General features: G+C 56.3%; 1 protein-coding gene across 6 annotated transcripts in view; it reads left to right on the top strand.

Annotated features, from left to right (window-relative positions):
• The window catches only part of CBFA2T3 (CBFA2/RUNX1 partner transcriptional co-repressor 3), a 72,576-nt gene extending 48,043 nt beyond the window's left edge, over positions 1-24,533 (top strand). For 3 of the 6 annotated variants that reach the window (XM_084645136.1, XM_084645134.1, XM_084645132.1), the window contains 9 exons: positions 1,692-1,933; positions 2,472-2,561; positions 8,762-8,943; positions 10,408-10,643; positions 12,674-12,759; positions 13,526-13,721; positions 14,108-14,176; positions 15,751-15,980; positions 16,459-24,533. In XM_084645136.1, coding sequence (XP_084501262.1) covers positions 1,692-1,933; positions 2,472-2,561; positions 8,762-8,943; positions 10,408-10,643; positions 12,674-12,759; positions 13,526-13,721; positions 14,108-14,176; positions 15,751-15,980; positions 16,459-16,791 — 1,664 coding nt within the window. In that variant the 3' untranslated portion in view covers positions 16,792-24,533. Of the gene's footprint in view, positions 1-1,691; positions 1,934-2,471; positions 2,562-8,761; positions 8,944-10,407; positions 10,644-12,673; positions 12,760-13,525; positions 13,722-14,107; positions 14,177-15,750; positions 15,981-16,410 lie in introns of all 6 variants that reach the window. The other 3 variants (XM_084645135.1, XM_084645133.1, XM_084645137.1) reach the window with 2 other exon arrangements.
• Positions 24,534-25,465: the final 932 nt, after the last annotated feature.

Genomic DNA, 25,465 nt, shown 5'->3' with positions numbered 1-25,465 from the left:
AGGAATCCCTCTGCTATTCCAAGTGACTCTGTTTTCTGGGTGGCGCGTCTAGCTGCTGCGGTTCCTGCTCCAGGGAGACGTGGGGATGAGGCGGGGGGGTGGAGACTGGTGAAAAGCATGTAACCAACCAGGCTATCCAGGGAGAGGATTCCCCCCGGAGTGTAATTACTCAGCAATCGTGCTGATTCGGTGATTTCAAGCTGCACTGGACAAGGCGCAGAAGAGCCCAGGGCTCGGCGCTATCTTGCCCTGGCTGACGCAGGGTGGGCTAGGCAGGACCTAGCAGTACAATTCCCCCTCTACTTCCTATGGACAGGAGAAGGCGATTGTTTACCGGCTCCTCAGCAGCGGTTGGCATGAAGGCACCTTACCTAGGGGTTTGATCTCTGCAGCACGCGAGGAAATGCACGGCCTGTAAGTGCCAAGTCTCCACTGCTGCGGGTTCAAACAATGCAGGCCCAGCTTTAATGCAGCCGGTTGTTCTGCAGGGTTAGAAAGCAGATTTCAGGGCCTGGCCCTGCCTTTCACTCTGTGATTGCAGAGAGCCACATATACGGCTGAGGTTAGTTAGGGCTGGATTTTCCAAAGAGCTCTGCGCCCGTCCTGCCCCCCGGGCTGCTGGAAGATGGCTCCTGGGGCTTGGCCCTGCATGAGCAGCCCTTGGAAGCGCTTGGCCCATGCAGGAGCGAGCCCCTAGATTTCACCACCTGCAAACATCCCAGCCAGAGGAGCAGACTTAGGCCCTCGCTCCACTGTCAGGTTGTATTTACTGAGGCTGATGCAAAGTGCTCCCCATCCCAGAACCCTCGTTGTCTGTCCCACTGATTCTCCGTGGGGCTGGGGAAGGCGAGTTGTACCTTCCGGGGCGTGCTGTGGTCCAGGCAGAGGCCACGTGCTGATACACAGAGCCCCATGTGCAGCAAGGGGCAGGATTTCCAGACGTGCTGTGCTGTCCTCGTGCCTTCTAATTGTGTCGGTGTTAAATGACTGGCTGGCAGGTTTACGGGCTGAGCCAGGTCTCAGGGAGCAGGGCGGGTTATTGATTTATCGGGCCTGACGAGCACATGGCCACTTCATGGCACGTTCATTTGCCCGCGGGGGAAGTGGCTGTTTCGCTGATCGCCCTGCTGCTTGGCTGTCGATTGGAAGCTGCCTTGGCCGGACATTGCTGTTCACGTTCCCTTCTGTTTGCAGCACGTCGTTGTGAGACAACCAAACTCCCCGTGCGGCCAGCAAACGCTGACATGTCTGCTGACAGGTCTGACATGTCTAATGCTGACACCCCCACGCCCCAGGCTGCCTGCCCTCCCCTCGCTGACACACTTCTCCCCACTCCCACGCGCAGGTGACATCCTCCCTTCCCTACATGCAGACGTGATGCTAATGCACAGAAACTGTGACCCGGCATCCTCTCTGCAGGGAGCTGTGACTCAGCTGATGCTAACCCTCCGCACACTGTGGGGCCACTGAGAAGTCAGCCTCCTGCTCCAGAAAGCCCACTTTGCTAAAGGAAAATCCCCATTAGCTTCCAGCTGTATGGAGCCTATGGCACATAGTAGAGCCGTTCTGATTCTCTCCAGTGGGGGGCAGCGCTACTTGCTCGAAGTTCTTCCAGGAGGCCAGAGGCCAGCCGCTGGTCTTGAAAGCCAGTGCCTTCTCCAGTGACCCTCTCGCTGTCTCTCTCATTGCAGTAATGAATGGAAGCAGCCACTCCCCATCCGCTATCAATGGTGCTCCTTCCACCCCCAACGGGTTCAGCAACGGGCCTGCCACCTCCTCCACTGCCTCCCTCTCCACCCATCAGCTCCCTCCAGCCTGCGGCGCCCGGCAGCTCAGCAAACTCAAGCGCTTCTTGACCACCCTGCAGCAGTTTGGGAACGACATCTCCCCGGAGATCGGGGAGCGGGTGCGCACGCTGGTGCTGGGGCTCGTGGTACGTTCCGTGGGGCGTTTGTCCGGCATGCCCCATCAGAGAGACGGATGGAGCTGTAACTGAGCCAGGGCTTGGTGCGAAAGCCAGGCTTTCCCCTCCCAGAGCTGTGAGGCGAACTCCGGAGAGATTTTTCCTTGTGTCCTGAATTTGCTCTGGGAAAAAAACTGCCATTTTCCCAGAAGCAAACACAGTATGTGGAAAAGGGCGGGGGTATACTTCTCCTCCTTCCCCCCAGCAAAACTGGGAATTTCTCCTGCATTTGTCACCGGGTACAAATTACCCATTGCGGCCTCAAGACCTGCACTGAAATGCAGGGGTGAACAGGGAATTGTCCAAGTGAACTGACCTACCCTGCCCCAGCCCAGCCCTGCGTGACGAGTAGCCCAGGGCCTGTGGCGGTAGCCATGTGAATTCTAGACCCCAGTGGAAATGACCAGGCTGGTGGGAGGGAGAAGCGAAGGGCTGGCCGTGTGAACAGGGGCTGGGGAAGAGGGCTGCTGTTCTCTGCTGTGACTCCTCTCCTGTCTCCGCCTCGCAGAATTCCACGCTCACCATCGAAGAGTTCCACTCCAAGCTCCAGGAGGCGACTAACTTCCCGCTGCGCCCCTTCGTCATCCCCTTCTTGAAGGTAGGTCCCTTATGCCGCCCGGTCCTGCCTAGCCCAGGGCCGTGGCCCCACCAACCCCCGATGACGCCCCGTGCGGGAGCTTTGCTGCATCAGGCGCCCTTTGACTTGGGAGATGGTTCCTGTGGGTGTCTCGCTTATCGGACCACTGTGCTATGGGAAGAATTTACCTGCTCTGTCAAGGAACATGCAAATACCTGAGTCAGAAGGGGCCAGATACATGGAGCTGAGGAGCTCTGGGGTGGAGCCGGAGAGTTCGGGGGGGCAGGTCGTGCTGGGTTAGTTGCCTGCATGTTGTAATTTTAGTTTCAAACCCAGGAAGCCAGGAACCCCCTCCCCGTGTTATTCGGGCTCACCCCCTCCGCTCACATGCCCAGGAACACGGCTTTAAAGGACTCGCTCCCTCCTCACCATTGGGGTGGTGCATTCCCTTCTCCCGCTGCCCCCAGCTTTGGACTGGGGAACTCAGCAGGCCCGTGTCACTGTACCAGCTGAGGTGCTTGTCTTTGGCTTCCCAGCGCCACAGAGGGGGCCATCTTGACTTCCATGGAACGATTCAAACCAATATGAAGCCCTGTCTCTGCCTCGTAAGCTTTGTGGGGCGCTGTAAGCCCGGGGCTAACTCAGCAGCCTGTGCACCAAAGAGCACTCTCCAGCCACGGGATTCCAGGCCCCTTTTCCCAAATAACACAAATTCAGCACATCAGTCGGGTCACTTCCCTGATTCGGGAACTCCTGCAGGGGCCTATCTATTCCCCGTCTGCCCCGAGAGTTAGGGTGAGCCTCTGCTGCCTTGTCTTTTCCCAGGCCACACGCTGAGTGTCACGTGCAAACTGGGTTCTTTCCCCTGCAGGGCCTACCCTACCCGCTCTACCCAGAAACTGAGCTCTGGCTATCCCCGGACCCACGGCCTCATCACAGCCTCAGCTGGCAGGCAGCTGATCAGTCCCAGGAGGGGAGCTGAGCCCCCTGAGGCCAGGCACACTGTGACAGGAGCCCATCTCTGCCCCCTGGTTTAAATAAACAGAAAGTGAGCATTAGGGGTGGGGGGTGGGCAGTTACACTGTATTTTTAGTTCCCACTGCTAAGCACCCTGGGATGCAAAGGGATGACAGACGCACGGATGCCATTCTCGGGTGCATTTCAAAGGGCCTCAGTTCTTTCAGACAAGACAGTTACGAACGGAAACCAGTTTGCTTTGCCTAACCTAAAGGACAGCATCCCCTTAGGAAAGAGGAGGTGTGCTTAGGTATTCAGAAACCACGGGAAAACCCACCCTTCACTCACAAGGCTTCAGATCCCAGCTCTCCATTCCAGTCCTGGATATTTGCCCCAGGCGGGTGGTGCCCAGGGGAATGGAAGCAGCGGGGAATGCTGGCTGACACAGTCACACGTGCCTGCTCCTTGCAGGCCCCGCAGCTTTGCGGGCAGCACCCAGCTGCTGGCATGGAGGTTAGTGCCAGGGGTCCACCCCTCTGGAATATGTCGCCACTGGGGCGTGACTCCCTCCTCTTCAAGCCCATGACACTGGGTTGGCACGGCTCCCGCTGGGGGCACCTGGCTTCCGCTGTGCCGAGGCTGGGTTTGCTGGTGAATGTGGGCAGCCTCTGGGAGCGGGTGCCCGGCTGGGTTCTGGGTGTGAACGTGACGCTCTCGTTGTCAGTCAAGGCACCGGCTCGGCGTGGAGGTGCCGTCCTGGCTGTGACGGGAGGGGGTGCGGGACCCAGGGCGTTGTACACTCAGGTTGGCCAAGGGGGTAGAACTCTGGGTCTATATGAAATCTTTGCCCAGCGAGAAGCTGTGGCCCCAGTTTCGTGGTCTCAGCAGCTGGCCCAGCCTCCCCTGGGCGGGTGCCTGGCATTGCCAGTTCTCGAGGGGAACACAAAAGAGGATCAAACCATCCCCCCAGTGAACCCGCACTGCCTGCTCAGTGATGCCCCGGCCTGTGCCTCCCGCTAGCTCTGCGTGGGCTGCGCACAGTCTCTGGCCATGCCATGGATGTGATGGGTGTTTTCCAGACCTGGAGCTCCCACCTCCTATGGGAGCTAGCAGGGAACCGTCCTGGCTGCGCGTCTGCTCTTCCATGACACAAGGGAGAAAGAGACAGAGCAGGATCAGCCAGTGGCCCAAAGGGGACAAGGACAGGGGCCTGGCTCCATGTATCCTTCCATTCTCAGATTGCCGGGCCTTGACTCCCAGGACGCAGTTTCGTGTAACTCTTGGCCCCCGACATTAACCCTAGGGAACGCTTAAAGCCCTCCTGCTTTGCGTTAACGCCCTGCCCATGGGGGCCATGTCGGGGGCCCCCCTCACTTAGCCTACCCTAGCCCCATAGACAATCATACAGCAGCTCCTTGGACCAGTCGGTGGTCTGGTGAGAGCCAGCGATGTCCCCAGGTGAGGAAGGAGGCCCTGGACCAGAGCAGAAGCTGTGAGGGGAGCTCTCGTAGCTTTAAATCAACTGTTGCCTGACCCCTCTCTCACTCCCCAGTCTCAGCAGGTCCCGGTTTGGGAAATGTGGGGGTGGGGGGAAGGGGGTAACCTGTGCTGCCCTCTCTGCAGCCCCCAGGATGTACCACAGCTCGTCAGTACAGGTGCTCTCGCGCTCTCCCCACATACAGGCTTGCAGGGCTGTGCACAGCAAAGAGCGGGGCTAGGCCCAGCTGGTCACCATTTGCAACTCATTCAAAATCTCCCTTTTTTATTTGTCTTTTAATTCCGCCCTGAGCCTGCTCTGTCACCCTGCTCTGGAGGGATTCTCAGCGCCCTGGCATGTCTGTCAAACCAAATATTTCCAGCAGATGTTCCGAGGCTGGCTTCAGCTGCCCTTGTTTATCAGAGGAATCAAGGAGGGGGGGGAAGCCCCCCCTTTGCATCTTTATTATCTCCCCCGCCCCGGCCCCAAGGGTTCTATCCCGATGGCTCTGAACTAGCCGCAGGAATCTGGCCAGAGCAGCCTCCAGCACTCTCGGAGCCTGTGTATTCCACTCCCATGAAACGGCAAAGGGTTTAAACATTTAAGAGTGCTCTGGGGCGATTCGGCGCCGGCCCCACACCCAGCCGCGTCGGGCAGGGTGGCCTCGCCTGCCCCCGCCCCCTGTCCGGAGGGGAAGTCAGAATAAAACCAGAGCTCCTTCTGCCTGAGGATCTCAAAGCTCTTTAGAGACATAGGTTGAGATTTTCAAAGCAATCTAGGGGGGTTAGACACCCAGGTTTCATTGACATGAATGAAAGCTACATGGCCAGTCACCTGGACTGGTTTGAAAATGTCAAGCATGAAGGACCCGATCCTGTTGCTCTTTGTTCTATGGCTGCAGCAGTGGGCTCCATCAATCCAAGCCCCACAATGCCCCCTGGAGATAGGTGCTATTCTCCCCGCTATGTGAATGGGGAAACCGAGGCACAGAGAGTCAAAGAAGGGCCTGACATGCAGAACTACTGGACTCTCGCAAGTCGGACTGATACCAGTGGGAACTGTGGGTGCACGACATCTCTGAAAATCAGGCTTTGACACTGGGCTCTGACACTGACACCTGTGGCCCTGGGCAGGTCACTTAAGTGCTCTGTGCCTCAGTTTCCCCACTGGTGAAAGGGGGGTAATAATATGCCGTCTGTCCTAGGAGCCATGTGACCCTCCCTATTCCCCTTTCCGTTCCGTGCCTGGGCCCGGAACAGCAGCCCCTCAGACAGCTGAGGTCAGTGCGGCCTATGGGAGGAGAGGGGATCGGGGCCATTGCTGCGTGACCTGGCTTTCGGGGCTGAGCTCCAAGTGGACCTAGTCTCTCCGCTGCCTGCAGTGCCGTGGGTTGGGCAGTCGTACCCACTTGCCTAACCCCTGAGCAAGTCGGGCACAGGGGGTCGCATGGCCCTGCCAGCTGGGGAATCTGTGTCTTGGGCACTGGGCAGGACCTGCGGTTTCTGATGCTCCTTCCTCTGCTGCCCGAAGCTAGAGGAGACCGAGCGCCTCAGCATGGAGGGTAAGGGTGCTTCTCCTTGCCCCCCTCCGGGAGATGCTGCCCTCTCCTCCAAGCTACATGCCTGTCAGAGAGGGCCAGTGCTCCCTGCCAGGAAGGCTTGGCTCCAGATCCTTGGGCAGAGGCCGATGTGCCGGTGCCCTGGAGAAGCTTGGCTTCCGTGGCACCTCTGTGCCTGGTGCTCCCAGACCTCAGGCCCTGGGACGCTCTGAAAATCTGGCTCCTTTCTGCCGTTCCCACGTGACGCTCAGCGGCTCTCTGGCCAGAGGAGCCATGTGACAACACTCCCTGTGCTGTCTGATCCCCGGGCACCCTGCTCCCAGCTGTTTCCACCTAGGACGCCAGCTGCTTCTCATTACGTTAACTGCAACCAGCCAGCCCCAGTGTGTTTCCCAGACTCCGGTTTTTTAAAAATTATTTCTTTAACTGGGGAGAGGGTGTCTTGTGGGGTGGGGGGGGAGAAGGGGGCGTGCTGCCCTCGAATCCGCAGGAGTACATCTCCTCAGCTCACACTCTAACATGTTCAACAGATGGCGACTTGGCCGAGGCTCAGCTGTCTAAATAGAAAACTGGGGCTGGCAGCAAAAGTGCTTGGATAAAAATGAATTTCTGCTGCTTAATCATTTCTGCTTTGGATGCTCTTCTGGGGGGGAAGCTCCATGAGAAGCTCAGCGGGTGGGGGAGTTTCTTTACTAACCCTTCCTACCTTGCCAACGCCCGCGCTGGACAGGCGAGCCACGCCTGGTGTCCGAGCTGCCGGTCCCACCCCGGCCCTGGCGCTACCCAGAGACAGGTGGGGCTCTCCCGGTCTGCTCTGCGGGGGGCTCTAGTCTGGGCGGCAGCAGGGCTGAGAACACCCCCCGAAGCTCTGGCTAGTGGAATGTAAACGTGGCACGACGAATGGCCATGCTATTGGGGGAGCGGCCGCATCCTGCATAACCCACATTTGCTGGTACGCAGGAGGAGCCCTGGGCTTTTGTAATCTGTGTTTGTCTTATCCCCGGGGGTTGTCTGGTGCCCATCACCGTGACATCTGTGGGGCAGATCCAACACCCATTGAAATCCAACAGGGGCCTTTCCATCCCCTCCGCTGAGGTTGGATCTGGCCCCCAGTGCTTTCTCGTGGCTAAGAATCCTTCTCCAGGTCAGGGGATGGGTGAAGCCTATTCCCTAGCCCGGCTGTGTATGGGCCTGATTCTGTCACCCTTCATTCCAATTAGCAGCACCTTACTCGGTAACAGTGCAATCAGTGGAGCTGCTTACTGAGTAAGGTGCTCCTCAGGGTGAGTAAGGCTAGCAGACCTGGCCCCAAAATGCTTAACAGAGGAGCTCAAACCGCAGCCACCTGCAGGAGCCCATGGGGTGGGAGCAAACTGCAGCAGTGCCTACTGGTTACGGAAACTCTTGGGACTTCCAAAGTCTGAGCAGCTCCCACCTGACTGATGACTGGAGACCTTAGCCCGGGTGCTTTGGTTGAATCCATACAGCGGGGATTCAGGCCACGTGCCAGCAAATGTCTGCTGCTGTTACCAGGGGAGGTTTTCCCAGACATAGCAATTCCCATTCTAGATCAGTCCAATTATCCACCTACTCCAATGTCCTGTACCTGACAGTGGCCACATGCTTCCGAGGAAGGTGCCACAAACCCTGCAGCTGGTAGTTATGGGGTAACCCCCACGTCTCCTGGCCAGAAGTGTAGGAGAGTCCTTGGGTCGAGTTCTAGCATGGCCAAGGCTCCCCGGTACGAGAGAGGGAACCTCATTATGCTGGCTCAAGGGAAGGGTGCGCTACACCCCTATGTTCCCCAGCGCAACTGCTTTCCCCAGCAATGCTGGGGGGGTTGTGAAGCGCTGCGGCACAGAGACCGGAGACATGGGCACTGTCCCACACGGGCGGTTTGGCCAAGGGCACTGAATTCCTGGCCGTGTGTTCAGACAGGGCAGATGGTATCCTTGCCAGCAGCGGCTAAGGAAGATCCAGCATTTCACGCTTCCTCCCACCCTGTCAGGCCAGCATCCTCTGCTGTTTATCTTGGCCCGTCCAGGTCTGCAGGGGATGCAGAGTAAGGAGCCCCCAGCAGGTTAATTCCCATGGGCGAGCCCTGCAAGGCAATGGAGCCCAGCCTCCATGGGTCAGCTTGTCTGTGCAACAGTGGGTGGCGGGGGGAGTGCTGGGGCTTCGCCCCTTCGGGCTGGCAGGGGCTTTACTCTGTCTCTGCCCCATTTGCAGGCCAACCTGCCCTTGCTGCAGCGCGAGCTGCTCCACTGCGCCCGCATGGCCAAGCAGACCCCAGCCCAGTACCTGGCCCAGCACGAACAGCTGCTGCTCGATGCCAACGCTTCTTCCCCCATCGACTCCTCTGAGCTGCTCCTGGAGGTCACCGAGACTGGCAAGAGGAGGACACCAGACAGGTAGGACCCAGAGGCTCTCGCTTGCTTTCCAGGAGTCCCACCCCAGCTCCTAGGGCTAGTGTCATGCTGTGAGCACGGGGCCCACAGTGAGTGGGAGCGACCCAGCAAGGAGGAGAGGATAAAGCCATTCCCAGATCCCCACCCCCGAAGGCACCATGTTAGGTGCAGGCAGGGCAGTCTCCTGGGTACTCTCTGCCAGCATTTCCCCTGCTGAAGCTCAAGGGCCCAGGGATACAGGTTGGTGAGACCCTGCTCCAGGGAGCCTGGCAGGCACATTGGGCCACTTGCAGCTAGACTCCAGGCACTGATCGCTGTGAATGGGGAATGTCACGTGGCAAGGAGCATTTCCCCTGCCGTGTGCAGCCCTCGGGGCACTTGGGATCTGGGGGTATGTCAGGGTTGAGCCCCCTGCACTAGAGGGCAGGTTCACTCCAATAGCAGGCAGCTGGAGTTCTCACCATCCACCTCCTTGGTGCTTCCCAGAAACGTGGGCAGCTTGCATCTCCACCCAGGCCCTGGGAGAGCTCTCTGGGCAGGAATCAGCACCTCCAGCCATCCTGGCCACACACCTCTTTGTGAGCAGTGCCACCCACTTTGCAGGCTAAGCTGGTCCCTAACAGTGTGTCTGCGCTGCATTGTTAACCTGGGTCTATGGAACCCGGGCCTGGGGGTCTCTGGGTTTCTAAGCCAGGGCTTGAGCGTCCACACTGCATGGAAAACTGGGGCTTAAAGGTGCTGGACCCACGTCTCGCAGCCGTGTTAGCACATCTACACTGCGCTGCACAGCCCTTCTGACTCGGATCCGCGGCTTGAGCTGTGTCCACACGGCACAGCGATGGGGCTTGGCCCCGAGTCATAACGGGGCTAGGGATGTGACCCTCCCCGCAGCAGGGTCTGAGGCCCCCGGTCCTGAATGCTTGTGACCTGAGTCAGACTGATTGGTTTGTGGACAGAAGAAGGACTTGGGCTCAAACCTGAGTCAGAGCCTGGGTTAGTGTGCGTTCTACCTCCCTGGCCATGTGCCCTGTCACCCAGCAGACTGCCTCTGCAGGGGGCCAGTGAATGAGCAAGCAGGAGCCAGAGATGAATCTGGCCTACAGCTGTCTAATTCAGACTGTGAGTTCAGCAGTCCCCCGACTCAGAAGAATCACTCGCTGCACCCAGGACTCAATGACACGGGCTCCAGGTTGGACTAATACGTTGGCAGCTTGTTGCATTTCTAGAGTCACTTGCCCTCAGGTTCTGTAAATCAGGATCACCCCCCTCCCCATTTGACAGAGTGGGAAACTGAGGCACAGAAGGGCAGTGACTTGTCCAAGGCCCCTGAGGGAGTCAGTGTCAGAGTTGCGCTCAGTGGCCAGAGCACTGGGCTGGGGCTCAAAAGACTTTACAAAGGAGGTGAGGGTAAGGAAGCCCTGTCCCAGTGTTGTAACCAGGTCATCCTTTTTCTCCTCCGCGGAGCAGGACCAAAGAGAACGGCTTGGACCGAGACCCTCTGCACTCCGAACACCTCAGCAAACGGCCGTGCACCATGAGCCCCGCTCAGCGCTACAGCCCCAGCAACGGGCTGCCCCACCCCACCCCGCCCCCACCCCCGCCACAGCACTACCGTCTGGAGGACATGGCCATGGCACACCACTACCGGGACACCTACCGGCACCCTGACCCCAGGGAGCTCCGGGAGCGCCACCGGCAAGTGGGTGAGTGGGAAGCGGCGTGGGCTGGGGGCCCCCACTGCTGTGGGGAGCATTCAGGGGCATTGAGCTCCCTGAGAGATTTCCTATCACGGGCAGAGATGTCCCGGAGAGTATCCTTTCCCCTCCACTGCTGAAGGGCCAGACTGCTCTGTGCAGGGGGTGCTCTGCAGACAGGTGAGGCTGTGCCGGGGGGACGGACACTACAGACTGCATGCCCAAGGGGAGGTGCCTGGGAATTCACTGGGGGGCGGGCTGCCTCCCTGGAGCGTGTGCAGTCCGGCAGGGACTGGCCACCACAAAGCACTGGGCCAAGGGAGGGAGCCTCCATGGCTCTGGGTGGCGTGAGAGCATAACGAAGGGACAGACAAGGTGAGCCGGGGGGAGGCTGGCAGTCGGGGGGCAGGGCAGAGACAGAGGGCCCAACCAGTGCAGGCAGTGGACTTGCACTGGGTGATGGATTCAGCCCCCGCTCTGCGGAGAGAAGCGAGCTCTGTTGGGTTGGGTGCTGTCAGGACACCGTGGAGAGGAGTCCAGGGGCCCAGGGACTCTGGGGCATTGCGGTACTTGCCCCTGGGTAATTAGAGAAAGCAGAGCAGAGGATGGCTCTCCTGGAGGAAGATCAGCACTCCGGATCCTGAGCATGCTACTCAGAAATCGCTGGGATCACAGCGGTACCGAGCCAAGGCGGGGAGGTATCTTTCAGGAGGAGCAGCTGAGTGTGTATCTACACAGCATTGTAAACCCAGGTCTGGGGGACTCAGGCTTGAGGGCCTGCATTTGAGCATCCACACTGCTTTGTACCCGAGGTTTCCATACTGCACGGCACAGCTCTTCTGACTCGGGTCTCTGGCTTGCCCTGCAGCCACACTGCACAGTGCCCGGGCTTCGACCCCAGTCACAGTGGGACTCGCGCTCTGACCTAGCAGGGTCCTAGGACCCAGGTCCTGAGTGCTTGTGACCTGAGCCAGACTGATAGGTGTGTGGACAGAAACGGAGCCTGGTCAGAGTCCGGGTTAGTGGGCAGTGTAGACGCAGCCTGAGTTATACAAATCACTCGGCAACTTCTGATGCGAGAAGCATTTCAGTCCCTGACTCCCTGGGAGAATCCGTCTGACGTTCTGGGGCTGTCGGGGGTCCTAGGCAGGCTGCAGTGATGCTCAGGCAGGCTGAGTTCTCGGTGGTCCTGCACAATGCCCCCTTCCCGCCTCTGAGAAGATAGTTGTTGGAAAGGTGACCGGGGGAGCGGGGTGGGCACCTGTTATGGCAGGGTCTCCTGCCGGGAAGGGCCTGGTGAAGAGGGTCGTACATGAGTGATTCGCAAGAGATTGGCAGCAGTGCAGATGTGTAGGTGCTAACCCATGGCTGCGGGGAGGGTGACCCGTTCCTGGCACACGGGCAGCTCTGGCGGCAGCCCACAGCCCAATTCCCCTACTAGCAAAGGGCAGGCAAAGCTTTTCCCTGTAAGCTAGCCCCAAGGACTGTTCCCCCTCTCCCGGCTGTTCAGCCAGTGCTCTGCGTTACAGAGCAGGCCCCAGTGGGGGCTGTATGGACGGTATAGAGACTGCACTGATTTTGGCATTCAAACGTCTCTCTCTCTCTCTCTCTTTCCCTGACGGCCTCTCCTGTCTTGGGGCGTGACTCCACTGCCGTCCCGTGTCGAGCTCCCAGAGCCCCGACTTTGAGAGGGTGCAGGCCAAGGCAGAGCAGCGTGCTCCAGCGCCGGGCCCTGCGTGGCACCTCCCGGCACGCTGCGTAGGCCAGGTGCACCCCAGCACCTGGGCCAACGCCCGGCCCGCCAGCACTGCTCTCAGGCCACGGGAAGGAAGCTCACTGGGCCAGGGACCATCTCTTTGCTCCGCACAGTACCCAGCACAAGGGGCCCTAATCCCAGAGCATGGCCCCGAGGTGCTGTCCTAAAACAGATAACAAAACATAGCCGTAACTGGAGCCCCTGGGGTGCCCGGAGCCCCTGGGGTGCCCAGAGCTCTGGGCCAGGGTGACTGGCTCTCACTGACCCGCGTGTTCTCTTCCAGCCGTGCACGGCTCCCGCCAGGAGGAAGTGATCGACCACAGACTAACAGACAGGGAGTGGGCTGAAGAGTGGAAACACCTCAACAACGTACGTACCAACCCCTCTTGCCGCTGTCTGCGACCAGGGCAGCCCTGCCAGGCGGTGGGGTGGCTGTGACATTTGTGGTCACTGCAGGGCGGGGTGGGGAGGGGAGGGCATGGATTAGTTGCTCTCGAGAACATGAGCTCTGGCCCTTCCACAGAGGGGCTCCTCAGTTAACTTATCCGGACTTCTCTGTTTCACGTCCCACGCTGCTCACCATCTTCTCTGACTTTCAATGTAGGGCCTGCTCCTGTAGCCTGGCTCCGGGGAAATCCCTCCTGAAACGGATGGCTTTTCCTGAGCCAGGACTGCAGGGTTCTCCCTGCGGAAACTGAACCCTGTCCCCAAGCTGGGGGACCCTGGGGTCTCTGTCTGCTAGAATTTGAGTCAGGACCCCGTTTTGTGTGCCCTGGCTACGGTTCCCCATTCTGAGCCCTGTCCAGCTGCCCTGGCCTAGGGGAAACTCCTGGGTGTGGGGATGGGATGTGAACCAGCCATTGCAAAGCTGGCGCCTTCTCAGGGTGTGGCTGGGTGTAACTCCATTGATGCGGGCCTTGTCTAGACACACTCCCCCCAGGACAAATCGGGGCGGACTCAAACCTGCTGTAGACACACTCCCCCGGTGCAAACTGGGGCTTGCATCACATACCAGGGTGAGAAGCACCAGGGCAAGCCCATCTTACCCTGAGACACCCCATGGACATGCAGCTGCCCCCCAGCACGCACCCTGTGCCTGGGCCTTATCTGTGCTCTCCCTCCTGCTCTCTGGCAGCTGCTGAACTGCATCATGGACATGGTGGAGAAGACGCGGCGTTCCCTCACCGTGCTGCGCCGCTGCCAGGAGGCCGACCGCGAGGAGCTCAACCACTGGATCCGCCGCTACAGCGACGCGGAAGACATGAAGAAAGGCACCAACCCCCCACCCCGCCCCCACAACAGCTCCTCCAACTCCGAGGCCCCCCCGTTAGGTACGGACGAGCCCCGCGGAGCGGCTTTCCCGGCAAAGAGCTAATGGCGCCCTGGGCCTGATTCTCCCCTGCCCTGCGCTTGTGTCAGCATTTACACCAATGCCAACTCGGCTCCGGTGTGAGTGGGTTGCACCTGACACGCCCTTGGCCCAGGTACCACGGCGCCGGGTGCCCGGCAGGGGAGAGCCCGGCCCAGGGCGCCAGCAGCTCCTACAGCCGCGCCGTGTGTATCTTGGGGCAAGAGCAGGCAGGGATGGTTTCCACTGGGTCGCTATCTCGGCGCTGTCGGTCTCCGCATGGACCGCACTGTAGCGCAGCTCTCCGGGGCTTTGCTGCTTTGCACGCTTCATTTCTTCCAACCTGTTCCTCTCCCCGCTTGTTTTCAGACACTCACCGGGAGTTTGTGCCCAGGCCCCTCTCTGGTTACATGCCCGAGGAAATCTGGAGGAAAGCTGGTGAGTGTGCCACCGCGGGATCCCCTGTCCGCAGCCCAGCAGGGCACCGGCCGGCGTGAGGCGGTGCCGGGGGGCCTGGCTGAGCCTGAGGACTCTGCTGTCGCTGGGCCAAACGCACCCCTGGGTCTACTGCCTGGACCTCGGTGGAGTTCCCCTGCTGTGTTTCGGGGGCTGAGATCGGGGGAAGGAGCCCTGTTCATTAGGACACCCTGGGGACTAGCAAGCATTACACGTAAACGTCATCCCTATGCCTCCTTCCTTTCCCCCGAACCAGCGGCTGGGGTGCTTAGTGACCCTGGGGCCTGATCCAAAGCCCATTGGAGTCAATGGGAGTCTTTCCACTGGCTCCCCCGGGCCTTGGATGAGTCCCATAGGGACTTTCACACTCAGACCGAACTCCTCAGGAGATTACGGATGGGATCCCGCCCACTGTAGGCCAGTTTTCTCGCCCCGTCTCTCTGGGGCACCTTTACGTGTAGAGCACTCCAGGGGCTGGAAGGCAGGGACGAGGGGTAACAAGCTCCCATAGTTTCTGATGGTGCTGGACCATGAGGCCACTCCTCCCCCTGGTTCCCTGAAGTTTAGTTTGTCCCTTTGGATCACCCCTCACTGGGAGAGCAGGAGGGGATCTGAACGCCATGGAGGGGTTCTCTGCCAAAACCGAGCCTGGATGCTTGGGATTTCCTGCCGTGGAATCCACACCCAGCTCATGTCCCTCTGCTGGAGCCAGGGACCCAAACTGCTCTCTTTGGGCAGCCCAGGCTTTCAGAAAAGCTTGTGCTTGGCTGTTGGGCACGATGGGACATGGCTCAGTGGGCCGTCGGTTCCATCCTCCCAGCTCCGCCTGGCACCAGCGCTGGGCGAATCTGTAAAAGACAGGACATGGAGAACATGGTCAAGGCTTTCTCCCCTTGTTCCCTCCGTGTTTTAAGACACCCCTGCCCTCCCAGAAGCTTCATTCTGAAACCCTCACTGTGCGTGCTTTTCCTCCATAGGGTGCACTGTGCTTGACAGATGGTTGTGTGGATAACAAGACCCTCCGCAGTTAGAAGGGGTGCATCAGGGTAGAAACCAACCCCTAGCTACCAGGGTCAGGAGGAAACTTCCCCCTATGGGCTGCTTCTGCCACAGCTGTCCACGCTGGTGGGGTTCTTGCACCTTCCTCCGAAGCATCTGGTGCTACCCACTGCTAGAGACAGGATGCTGGGCTGGCTGGGCCATGGGTCTGAGCCAGTCTGGCACTTCCCCGGTTCTTCAACCTGAGAGCTAGGCACACATTTGCATGAGCATTTATGCATTCAAACAGTGTGTGTGCATGGGTGTGTTCATATGTCTGTGCACATGCGTGTGCGCGTGTTCATGTGTGTATGCACACATGCAAAGAGCCGGTCTGCGCTGCCAGCTGTGGCAGGGTGAGCACGGGCGTGTTACAGAAAGTCAGGCCACCCAATCTTGACAGCAAAACCCTAGGGAGCAGCTGCCCAGACTTGCCCTCTGGTCTCCTGCTGCGTGGCTTGCCCCTGCGGGCCGTCGGCTCGGTGGCTGCACTACATGATCTGTGCTCTTCCTTTCAGAAGAAGCTGTGAACGAGGTGAAGCGCCAGGCCATGTCCGAGCTCCAGAAGGCAGTGTCGGATGCGGAGCGCAAAGCCCATGAGCTGATCACTACCGAGCGAGCCAAGATGGAGAGGGCCCTGGCGGAGGCCAAGCGCCAGGCTTCCGAGGACGCGCTGACTGTGATCAATCAGCAGGAGGACTCGAGTGAGGTAGAGGCGAGCTCGCCCCGCTGCGCCGTGCTCGCTAGGGTAGTAAGAGTTTAACCCTTTGCCTGTTGACACCGCGGGCGCCCCCAGCGTGCGAGCCGGGGCTGGAAGCTTGCTGTGAGGGGGCCGCCCCGTTACAACCCCTGAGTTCAAGCATTTCGAGCTCAGGAGCCTGGTTTTAAACCAGATGAGCAGGCAATTCACCCTGCACTGTGGGGGCGTCCCAGCTCCCAGGCCGTGCTCGGCCCATCCTTCCCCCAGGTACTGAGGGTTTAGAAAGATCCAATACTGTGAAATCTAACTAGCGCGACCAGCCCAGAGTCTGCCTGAAAGTGGCCAGGGAAATGGTACTCTTTGGGGGCCTGAACCTAAGACCTAAGACCGAGGTCTCTTGTGTTCAGTGGGTGCTCGGGATCCTTTGGACGGTTCCATCCCACAGGGGGTGTCTAGCGGGGCTGGGTCTCTCTTCCAGGCTGCACCGCCCCGACGCTGATGTCTCTGCTTTCGCCCTCTCGTACAGAGCTGCTGGAACTGCGGGCGCAAGGCCAGCGAGACCTGCAGCGGATGCAACACGGCCCGCTACTGCGGCTCCTTCTGCCAGCACAAGGATTGGGAGAAGCACCACCACGTCTGTGGGCAGACTCTGCAGGGCCTCCAGACCTCTGCCGGCGCAGCCCCTTCCTCCGGGGTGGGCTTAGGGGTGGGCTCAGCTCAACCGGACGTGGGGGCCGTCAGCACCTCCATCACCAGCGTGGCCACCATGGCCGCCAGCCCCAGCGAAACCGGCTCGGCTGCTGCGTCGCGCTCCGGCACGCCGGCCACCCCGGCTCCTCTGGAAACGGCGTCACGCTAACCGACCCCCCGGCCGGCCAACAGAGGGGAAAGAAACAGAGAAACCTACAGAACGTCACTGCTGCTACTGCTTCTCTCCAAAAGAAAAACTAACTGCATTCAATGCAACTTCCTCAGCTACCTGACTCTTCTGTGACCTCCAAATGACCTCTCGATCTCTCACATGTAATCCTCACGGATCCTCAAACTGGGCTTTAAGTGGAGTTAAGGCAAATACCAATCTTCTCTGTTCTCGCTTCGGTTTTCTATGATTTGGGGAGTTATGATCGTCGTCGTCGGTTTGTTTGTTTGTTTTCTTCTTTTCGGACGAGGAATTTGTCCGCAAACTCTACGCACCTTGACTCGGGGAAAGGAAACCCACCAGTCTCTATCCCCCTGGAGATGTGCGCATGTGTGTGAAATCTCCCTCCCAGTGCGGCCGGGGGACGGCATGATGAAGGATTTCGATTTTAGAAGGCAAGAAACTTCTTCTCTTCTTTTTCGTTTTTCTTTTTTTTTTTGTAAAAAAAATAAAATAAAATAAAAAATAAAAACGTCAAACTCTTTGGCTTTAAGTAAAAAAAAAATCCAAAAAACAAACAAAACAAAGTAAAACCAAGTAAAGGAAGCTTACCTGTAAACTACCTTGCTAGCTAGCCAAGAACATACCAGACTCACCTCTGCTCCAAAGGAAATCCAAAAACAAACAAACAAAAAAATCCAAACTTTTTTTCCACTGCCAAAGTTTTTTTGGTTCTGTTGTTGGTTATTTTTACTTTTTCGGTTGATGGTTTTGGTTTGTTTTTTGTGAAACAAGGAGCAGCACTTATCCCTTTCAACCAAACCACGACGACTGGCCAAAGGCAAGCCGGCGCTCTTGGACTCCTTGCGTTCTTTGGTGGGGTGGAGTGGGTTCTTGTGCTGGACTCTCAGCATCCACGCATACCTTGAAGGAGGAAGGACGCGCATCTGTGGATTTAAGGAATTTTATTAAAATAAAGCAAAAAAAAAAAGATACACAACTTTTGTGCGTGTGTGTGTGTGTGTGTGATGGGGAGTCAACGTTGTGTGCTCCCTCCCTCTGTGGATTATAAACGTGTTTCATTTGCCTAGGAGAGCGTGCTAATGAACAAGAACCTTCAGATCCTGGTCCTGTTCCAGAGAGAGCATCATTTCAAACAGAACTGTGACAATCTGTCGTTGATTCTCCACTGCTCGTCAGAGTGTGAGCAGAAAGCAATTGCACCAGTACCTTCTGCTTCTTGTACTCCTCCACTACCTCTCTCTGCTCTCCATAACCCCACCTCTCTTGCTCCAGTATCTTGTGACTGCCTTTCAACCTTTCGCAGGAAAAAAAAAGACACCTTTTGTTTTTCCCCTTCTAAAGACTCTTTCGATTGCCTGTAGATAGACCCCCTTGCTTTGTGTCTACTTGTTCTCCAGATGTTTTCTCCAGTCCTGTGATGAACATTGTCATTGGGTCATTTTATTTCGTTTTCTCTTTTTCTTTTCCCACCCCGCACCCCCTCATATGATTTTGCAACAGTTACTAGTAGGAAAGAAAGGAAACAAACAAACACTTGTTCTTAGAGAAGGAAAAAAAGACAATGTAGATTATTTTGCATTTCTTGCATCGTGTATAACGCACAGAGGACGGGAGTGCAATATGGAAAGTGACACGACTGCAGAAAGGGAGAAAGCTAGAGACTGCCCAGCCATGGTCAGGGCAAATATTGTATGTTAATGTGAATGTATATAGTATTGGAAGAGGTCCAAAAAATAATAATAATGATAATAATAAAAGAAGAGACGTTTGCCAAATAAAAAAATTAAGATAAACCACTGAAGTATGTAAAGTTTAGGAAATAGGTTTTAAAAAAAACGCAAAATCCACATGCTCGTTAGGAGCATTCGTTTTCCGGAGTTGCAAAATCCATCACGTGTGTTTTTAAAAAAGTAGGGATTTCAAATAAAAAGTTCCCAGTCAGTAGTCATTGCAAAGGGAGGTTTGGCTGAGGGCGATTGACTCAGAACCCTAAGGTGGCTATGTTTGGATGTTTTCCTCTCCCTCACGACGCACCCCTGAACCTCTCCCTTGTTTCTGCTGTTTTCAGAAGCACTGTGTGATTCTTTAGAACATCGATTCGGGTTTTGGAACAACAAGGAGTCCTTTGTTTAGCACAATGGATACATGCAGGGCTAGGCGGCATTGTTCAGTCCCACTGCGGTTGGGTCTGCTTTGCCCTTTCTTTTCTAGTTGTGAGCCCTGGATCCGTTAGCTGCATCGCATCCAATGTGAGTCCTCCCTGTTCATTTAGCACCCCACTCAAGCTCCCTCCTGGTTGCTCTGAAGTTGTAAAGACCATGTTGTGTCTCTCCTCAGATGTGCGGCGTGTTCCCATGGAGCAGGTTTGGGCTCGTGGCTGTTTCTCTCAGTGGATGTGGCTCTGACGCCGTTTGGTCATGTCGTCTTGGCTCTGGGACGGGTTGTCCTGGAGAAGAGTGTGGAGGGCTGTGTTTGACGTGTACTTTCACTGCCTCTGAGGGATGGCTGTAGACGGTGCCGCGTGGTTCTCTGCAGCTGGTGCCGGCTTGTCCTATGATTCTATGATTTCAAAGCAAGACAGACCCAGGCAGGAAGTGGGGATTGAGGAAAGTTGTTAGTGCAACGCTGCAGTCCATGCACCCTGCTGTCCCCTCCCTCATCTCAGCTCTCTGCCACAATCGGGGTATCAAATCTTAAGAACCAGGCGTGGATCCCATCCTATTGAAGCCAGCCAGAGTTTTGCTATTGGCTTTGAGCAGGATGAAGTCACAGTTCTTACATCCAAAGTTTTCAGGCTTTGAACACCTGCCAGTTCTGAACTCAGCGAACCCGGCAGCATTTCAACCCGTCCAGTAGCCAACAAGTGCCAGAAGCACCCCCATTCTGTAGCCTTCCTCTCCCCCGCCAGGCCTATACGGTAACGTGTCCTGACAAGACAATATGGACACTGTTGGAATGCTGTTGGAAGCCGGGACTGGGGTGGAAGGGCAGTTAAAAATGCACTAGACTTTTTGCTTTAGCTCTCTGTCCTGGCCTGCAATGCAGCTCTTACATCCCTGGGGAATTGTGGAAGACTTTCCTTACCTTCCCCCAACCCTAGGCAAGTGGTCTTTCTAAAGCAGGCCTGAATTCCTGGCTAGTAAGAATCTTCTCCTGGAAAATACCAACCCATGAGCCGCCCAGCCCCAAGAGACAGTTCCTCCAAAGTCCCAATTGCAGCTCTCCAGAGGAAGGTCACACCCTCGGTGAGGGATGGGAGGAGAGACACAGTACAAGGGACAAAGCAGCCTGTAAATATATGTGAGTGTAGAACTTCCTCCCCTGGAACTGATTTGCTGTTTGATGCAGGCCAGTCCCAGCAGCAATACCAGTGAACCGATCTCTCTGCATTACAGAGGGTCTCCCTAGGAAAGACCTGTACTGAGTCTTGAAGCCCAAGATGAAGCTGTGCAGAGATCAGTCCCTCTGCAGGAGCCATGTGCTGCAAAGCAGTCGGTGGCTGCCCTCATTAGCTGGGCTGGAGCTATTGCTGGGGGTTTGTTTACCAACCATTTGATGGTAGCTTGCAGTGAATCCGGCCAAAGACCTTTTAATGGGCCAAACCTGAGAATTCGTAGCTTCTGTTTGTTTCCTTCCGCAGCCTCATTCATCCAGCGTTAGGTTCTGACCCTGGTTTTCTGACATGCAACACTCGCCCTAAGAACAATTGTTGTGTTTATTTATCAAGTGATATATGTATATTGTCTATTTTTCTTATATTTCATGAAAAGAGGTAATATATAAGAGTTTTCAGATGTAATTACCTGCAGGGTTCGTCCTGCCATTCTTAGTGTTTGTTATTTTTCTAAACCTCCTCTTGTGCTTGAATTTTGGCCGCCTCTCTGTCCCATCCATCTCACATCTGCTCAGCATCTGGACCCTGCCTCTCTACCTCCAACTTGCTTAAAAACCACAGACGACAATTGTATAGAACGGAAATAACCCCATTGTAAAAGAACTCAGTAAGCTTGCCTTCAAACCAAAAGCTCTGGGAGGGGAGAGGTGATCGTGAGGGGAGCCTCTTGCAGAAGTCCAAACCAGAAAGCTTTAAAATAGAGTATTTCAGTGGCCAAAAAACCAATGGGAGCATGCAGCTTCCCAGGCGGTAACTCTCGTGGGCAAGAGGGTGGCACAAAGAAAACCGCTCGCTGACTCCCCTGGGTAGGGCTCGAGGATGCATGCGGTTCCAGGCTCTTTCATTGTGAGATGTTCTTGCTAAACCTCCTCAGTCAGAGCTTTCTTATGTGTGGGTTTTGCAGGGTCACCTCATCCTCCTGTGTCCTGCTAATCCCTGATTCTCTCCTCTGCCTCCCATTGCCTGGGAATATTATTCCCAGTGGAATATACAACAGCTGGGAGAATTAACAGAAAGCTCAGCCACAGCCATGTCAGCAGGTTTTAAATCACTGGGGCAAAGCAGCATGGTTAGATTGTGTAGTGTGTGTGCAGTGGGCCAGATTCTGCTCTCAGGGACTTACCTGCAAGTGCTTTGTCTCCATGGAGTTTGCAGGGATGTCACTACGAGCAGAATTTGGCCCACTCCACGGCATATCCACCCTGCCTCATGGCAGGGATCCTAGTGTTACAGTGCGGCCCAGATTGTGTAGGAAAAGGAACTTAACCTAGGCCAAAAATCCAGGGAATGCTGACACTCCTGGGCCCAGGAGCTGTCTCCATGCATATTACTGGGGGGACGGGTGGAGGGGAAATTGGGATATTTTTCTCTCTTGGATAGTGGCTCTTTGGGCATCTTTTTGTGAAGTCCCTGGAGATGATCAGAAAAGGAAGGGCCAATGTTTCGCCCCTCCCAGAGCCCGTGCCAGGAGGTATTTAACTGGGGTGACCCTCCCCCCATGGCAGCTCTGCCTGGGGGCAGCAGCAGGAGTGTGAGGGGTAGGGCGCCTGCCGCTTTCCTTCCAGCAGCCATGGAGCAGTGAGGAGAGAAACGGGATGCGCCCAACCCCAGGCAGGGGTGATGGATGGTTCTGTGGCTAAAGAGGGGGTGGGGTCAGAACAACGCCGGGCAGCTCAGCACAAAGGCATCTGGGATCCGGGACAGCCCAAAAGATGCCATCTCGGGTGGCACCTTGTGTCCTCCAATCCCATTGACATCATTGGGCATGTGGCTCTCTGCAGGATTGGCTCATCATTTGCAATAAATGTGTGCCTCGGCACGGCATGGCAGTGCATTCGTTCAGGTCACCTTCCTGTTTCCACGGGGCAGAGGGAAGCGGGCGTGTTTTGCAGGTCACTCCTGAGGATGCCAGGTTCTTTTTTGGTGCTGGAGCCCCAGCCCTGCGCTGCACATAGGATCAGAGAGTTTAGAGCATGTGCCGAGGGGCCGAGCAGTTTATTGACACAGGGACGGCAAGATGGGGATTTTGTTTGGCTTTAAGCGTGACTCACTGTGGACCCATTTCCATGGAGGGCTCTTTAACTTGGCCCCATCCCTCAAGTTTCCAAATTGAAATCCAAGCTGAAACCAAAGCATCTCCCACCTGCCCTGCTCCAGCTGGGCAGAGCTGCACCCCAGGGACCTCATGCCAGCGCGGCTCCAGCATGCGAGTGCTGGACACAGCCATTGGATTGGCTGGCCAGGGTTCATTGGTGATCCTAGACGTTAGAGCTGGAAGAATTCTGTTCAGATCATGCCGGGGTCCGGACAAGACTCTTCCACATGGTGCATTTACTGGGGCTTTGCTTAGTCCTGTTTTAAATAACCAAGTGAGGGGGTTTTGTTCCCTGGTCTGCCACGTCTCACTGCCAGGTTTTCCGGATAGTCTGTATTCTCCCTTTCTTAATAGCATCCCATTGCTGCTCGTTACACTCTCTTCTTGCAGCCGCCGTGATCTCTCTCTTGGTGCTTTACCCCCTATCAAATAGATGTGGAGTAGGACTCGAATCGTATCCCTCCATCCTTCCTCATTGCTCAGCTCTTCTCATCTCTCCTCCTCCATCAACCCTGCCAGCCCCCTACCAATCCCTCTTGCTTGTCTCTGATGTCCCGGCAGCAAGGTCCTTCCCAGGCACAATCTTCCAGGCGGGAGTCAGCCTGCGCTAGCTCCCACCTCCCGGGACAGGGGAGCGTGGGACGGGCACGGCTGGGTGAACAGCGAAGCAGCAAGTGTGCGTCTCCCTGGGGAGGCAGGTGTTGGGAGCACTTCTCATGGTGCACCTGCGATCTGCACCAACAGTTCTTAAATGCCAATTGGTTGGGTCTAATGGCTTGGATACCCCCCAGCCCACACCTAGGCTACTTCGAGTCAGTTCCAGCAAAGGAGAGTCAGTCTCCTTGAGACTGCCAGAAACACCCTTCCGGTCGCACGCTTACCAGCAAACACAGGCAGAAATTACATGGGTGCGATCAATTCTGTAGGAGCAAACCAGAGCCAGTGCTGCTGGGGCAGCTGTCTTGCTCCTGGCCATTTCCCCATTTGAACTCACCATACACTCCTTGTACGTGTACACAGACACACACATTGTACTCCGGTCTTCTCTTCCTCTTTCTTACGATCCTCTTTTTTCTTTATGGACATCCCCACCCAATTTTGTGGCCTTTGTGCTTAGGGTGGGGTGCTTGCCTGAGGTGGGTGGGTATTTCAGCCGGGCTCAGTTTAATTCATGTGTACGCTAGTTACAGAAATGAATGGGAGGAGAAGGAGTTTCCTGGGGTGCAATCCCTGCCACCTGGTAGGAGCGACCCTTCTTCCCATCTCTGTGCTCTGGTGGTTTTATGTAAGGCAAATCTGGGGGAGCCGGAGGGTGTTTTTGTTTCTTGTAACAAGCCCATCTCTTGGCTTGTCAATTGCTTTGGAGAACAGCAGCAGGACACCCCTGCTTGGGGTGTCAAAAAAACAGACGTAAACACAGCCCAGGGAAAATAAATACAGAGCAAACCCAGGTTCTCAGACTTTCTGCTAAGCCTCTTCAGAGCGGCAGATTCTGGGATCCCGTCCAGATCTGGCGTCTGAGCCTCTGAAAGGCGGCTCTGCAGCAGCCATCCAGGAGAATTTGCTCTGATTCCTTACCAAAAACAAACAAACAAAAAACCCACCAGGTGCTCCCAGAATTTCCCCCTTCCTTGCACATTCCCTTGTCCCTGGCCCTGGTGTGACCCAGCCAGCCAACCACCTGCAATTCAGGAGAGCCCAAGCTGCTCAGCCCAGCTTGCGTGTAACTTTGCTGAGCCCCACGAATGGATGTGACCCACCCTCAGTTCTGCTCTTGCTCCCCCATCTCTGAAGTGACTCTGCCGAAAGTCTCGAAAGCCGCTGACACGCCCTGTCAGAAACCAATAACCTGCTCCTGCCAGGCCCATGTGAGGGGGCTGGGAGGCGATTGACTCGTAAAACTGTGCAATACTTGAATTAAAGGGGGGTGGGGGAGGCATTGCTTGTATAGACTGATGGGCGTGCGTGGAAAAAGAGTTTAAAGAGGGGAAAAAACAGAAATCACGCACACCCCCCTCCCACCCCGTTCCCTGCTGTTTGTGGGTTTCCGTGGCCATTCCAGAGACATGACATGATAGGAGGTTTTTTGGCATGCTGCCCCCTCCCCGCGCGGTTCCCTGCTTTCTCTAAGTGTACTGTATGTTTGACCTGTGAAAGATGTAAACATTATGATTCAGGTTATGTCTGTTCTTAACTCTGTATCCGTGGAATAAAGACAATTTAATATCACCCAGGGGTATCCGCTGCTGTGGTTTGTGTTCTGTTCTGCCCCGGCCCTCCTCCCCCAGCGATGTGCCAAACTAGGAGGCCGAGGGGGGGAGCTGGGTTCTATCAGTGTATCTTGGCTGTACCCAGCATGAAGGCCACAATTTTCAAGTGACCAATGATTCTGGTGCCCAATGTGAGATCCTTTTTAGAGGCCTGGTTTTCAAACAGCGATGATCCCCCACCCACTGGTAATCAAGACCCTTTAAGATGTTTCAAGATGGGTCCCCAAAATCACTCGTTGCTTTTGAAAACCTTGATTCAGAATGGCTCGGCCACTTCCCCTGTTCATAGCGGTGAGGACTGTATCCTGATCAGTGGGACCGGGGTCGGAGGGCCAGCGTTCCCTGGAGGGACTCTCTGGTTTTGAGAGGACACCAGCAGAACAGGGGAAGCAATTCAGCCGAATTGGGCAGAGCAGTGCACAGGGTTTAATAAAGTTCCACCCTTTTAACTTAACCGGCATTCAGCTTTGCTCTTTGCAGATGAAACAAGGCTGGGGCAAGGCCCGTGGCACCAGAGCTGGGCTGAGGACGAGGTCTTGTAGGTGTCCGGGGTTGGGTCAGGCAGGGCTCCGGTTATGTGCACTGGAGTCTGGCTCCAGACCTGCCAGCTCTGACCTCTCCCAAGTCATCCAGCATTTGAAACAGTGACCCACGCACAAGACTTTGGTCACGCCCAAACCAGGCATAGAGGAGACCCTTTCCAGGCCCAGCAACCAAACCGCGGGGGCAGCTCCTGGCCTCGATGTGTGAACCCCCCACTGAAATCCCAAAGGGGTCTGGATTTGCGCCATCCCTAGCTAACAATGGGCATATTGCAATGCAGCCCCTACCCCCGCCAAGCGTGCATTCCCACGCTTTGCACATATGGGACAAACTCCCATGTAAGCCCCA

This window comes from Lepidochelys olivacea, assembly GCF_965140295.1.
Source record: "Lepidochelys olivacea isolate rLepOli2 genome assembly, chromosome: 12".
In the NCBI taxonomy this organism is placed as follows: domain Eukaryota; kingdom Metazoa; phylum Chordata; order Testudines; family Cheloniidae; genus Lepidochelys; species Lepidochelys olivacea.
The sequence above is the reverse complement of the archived record's forward strand: the minus strand, read 5'-3'. Positions and strand labels throughout refer to the sequence as shown.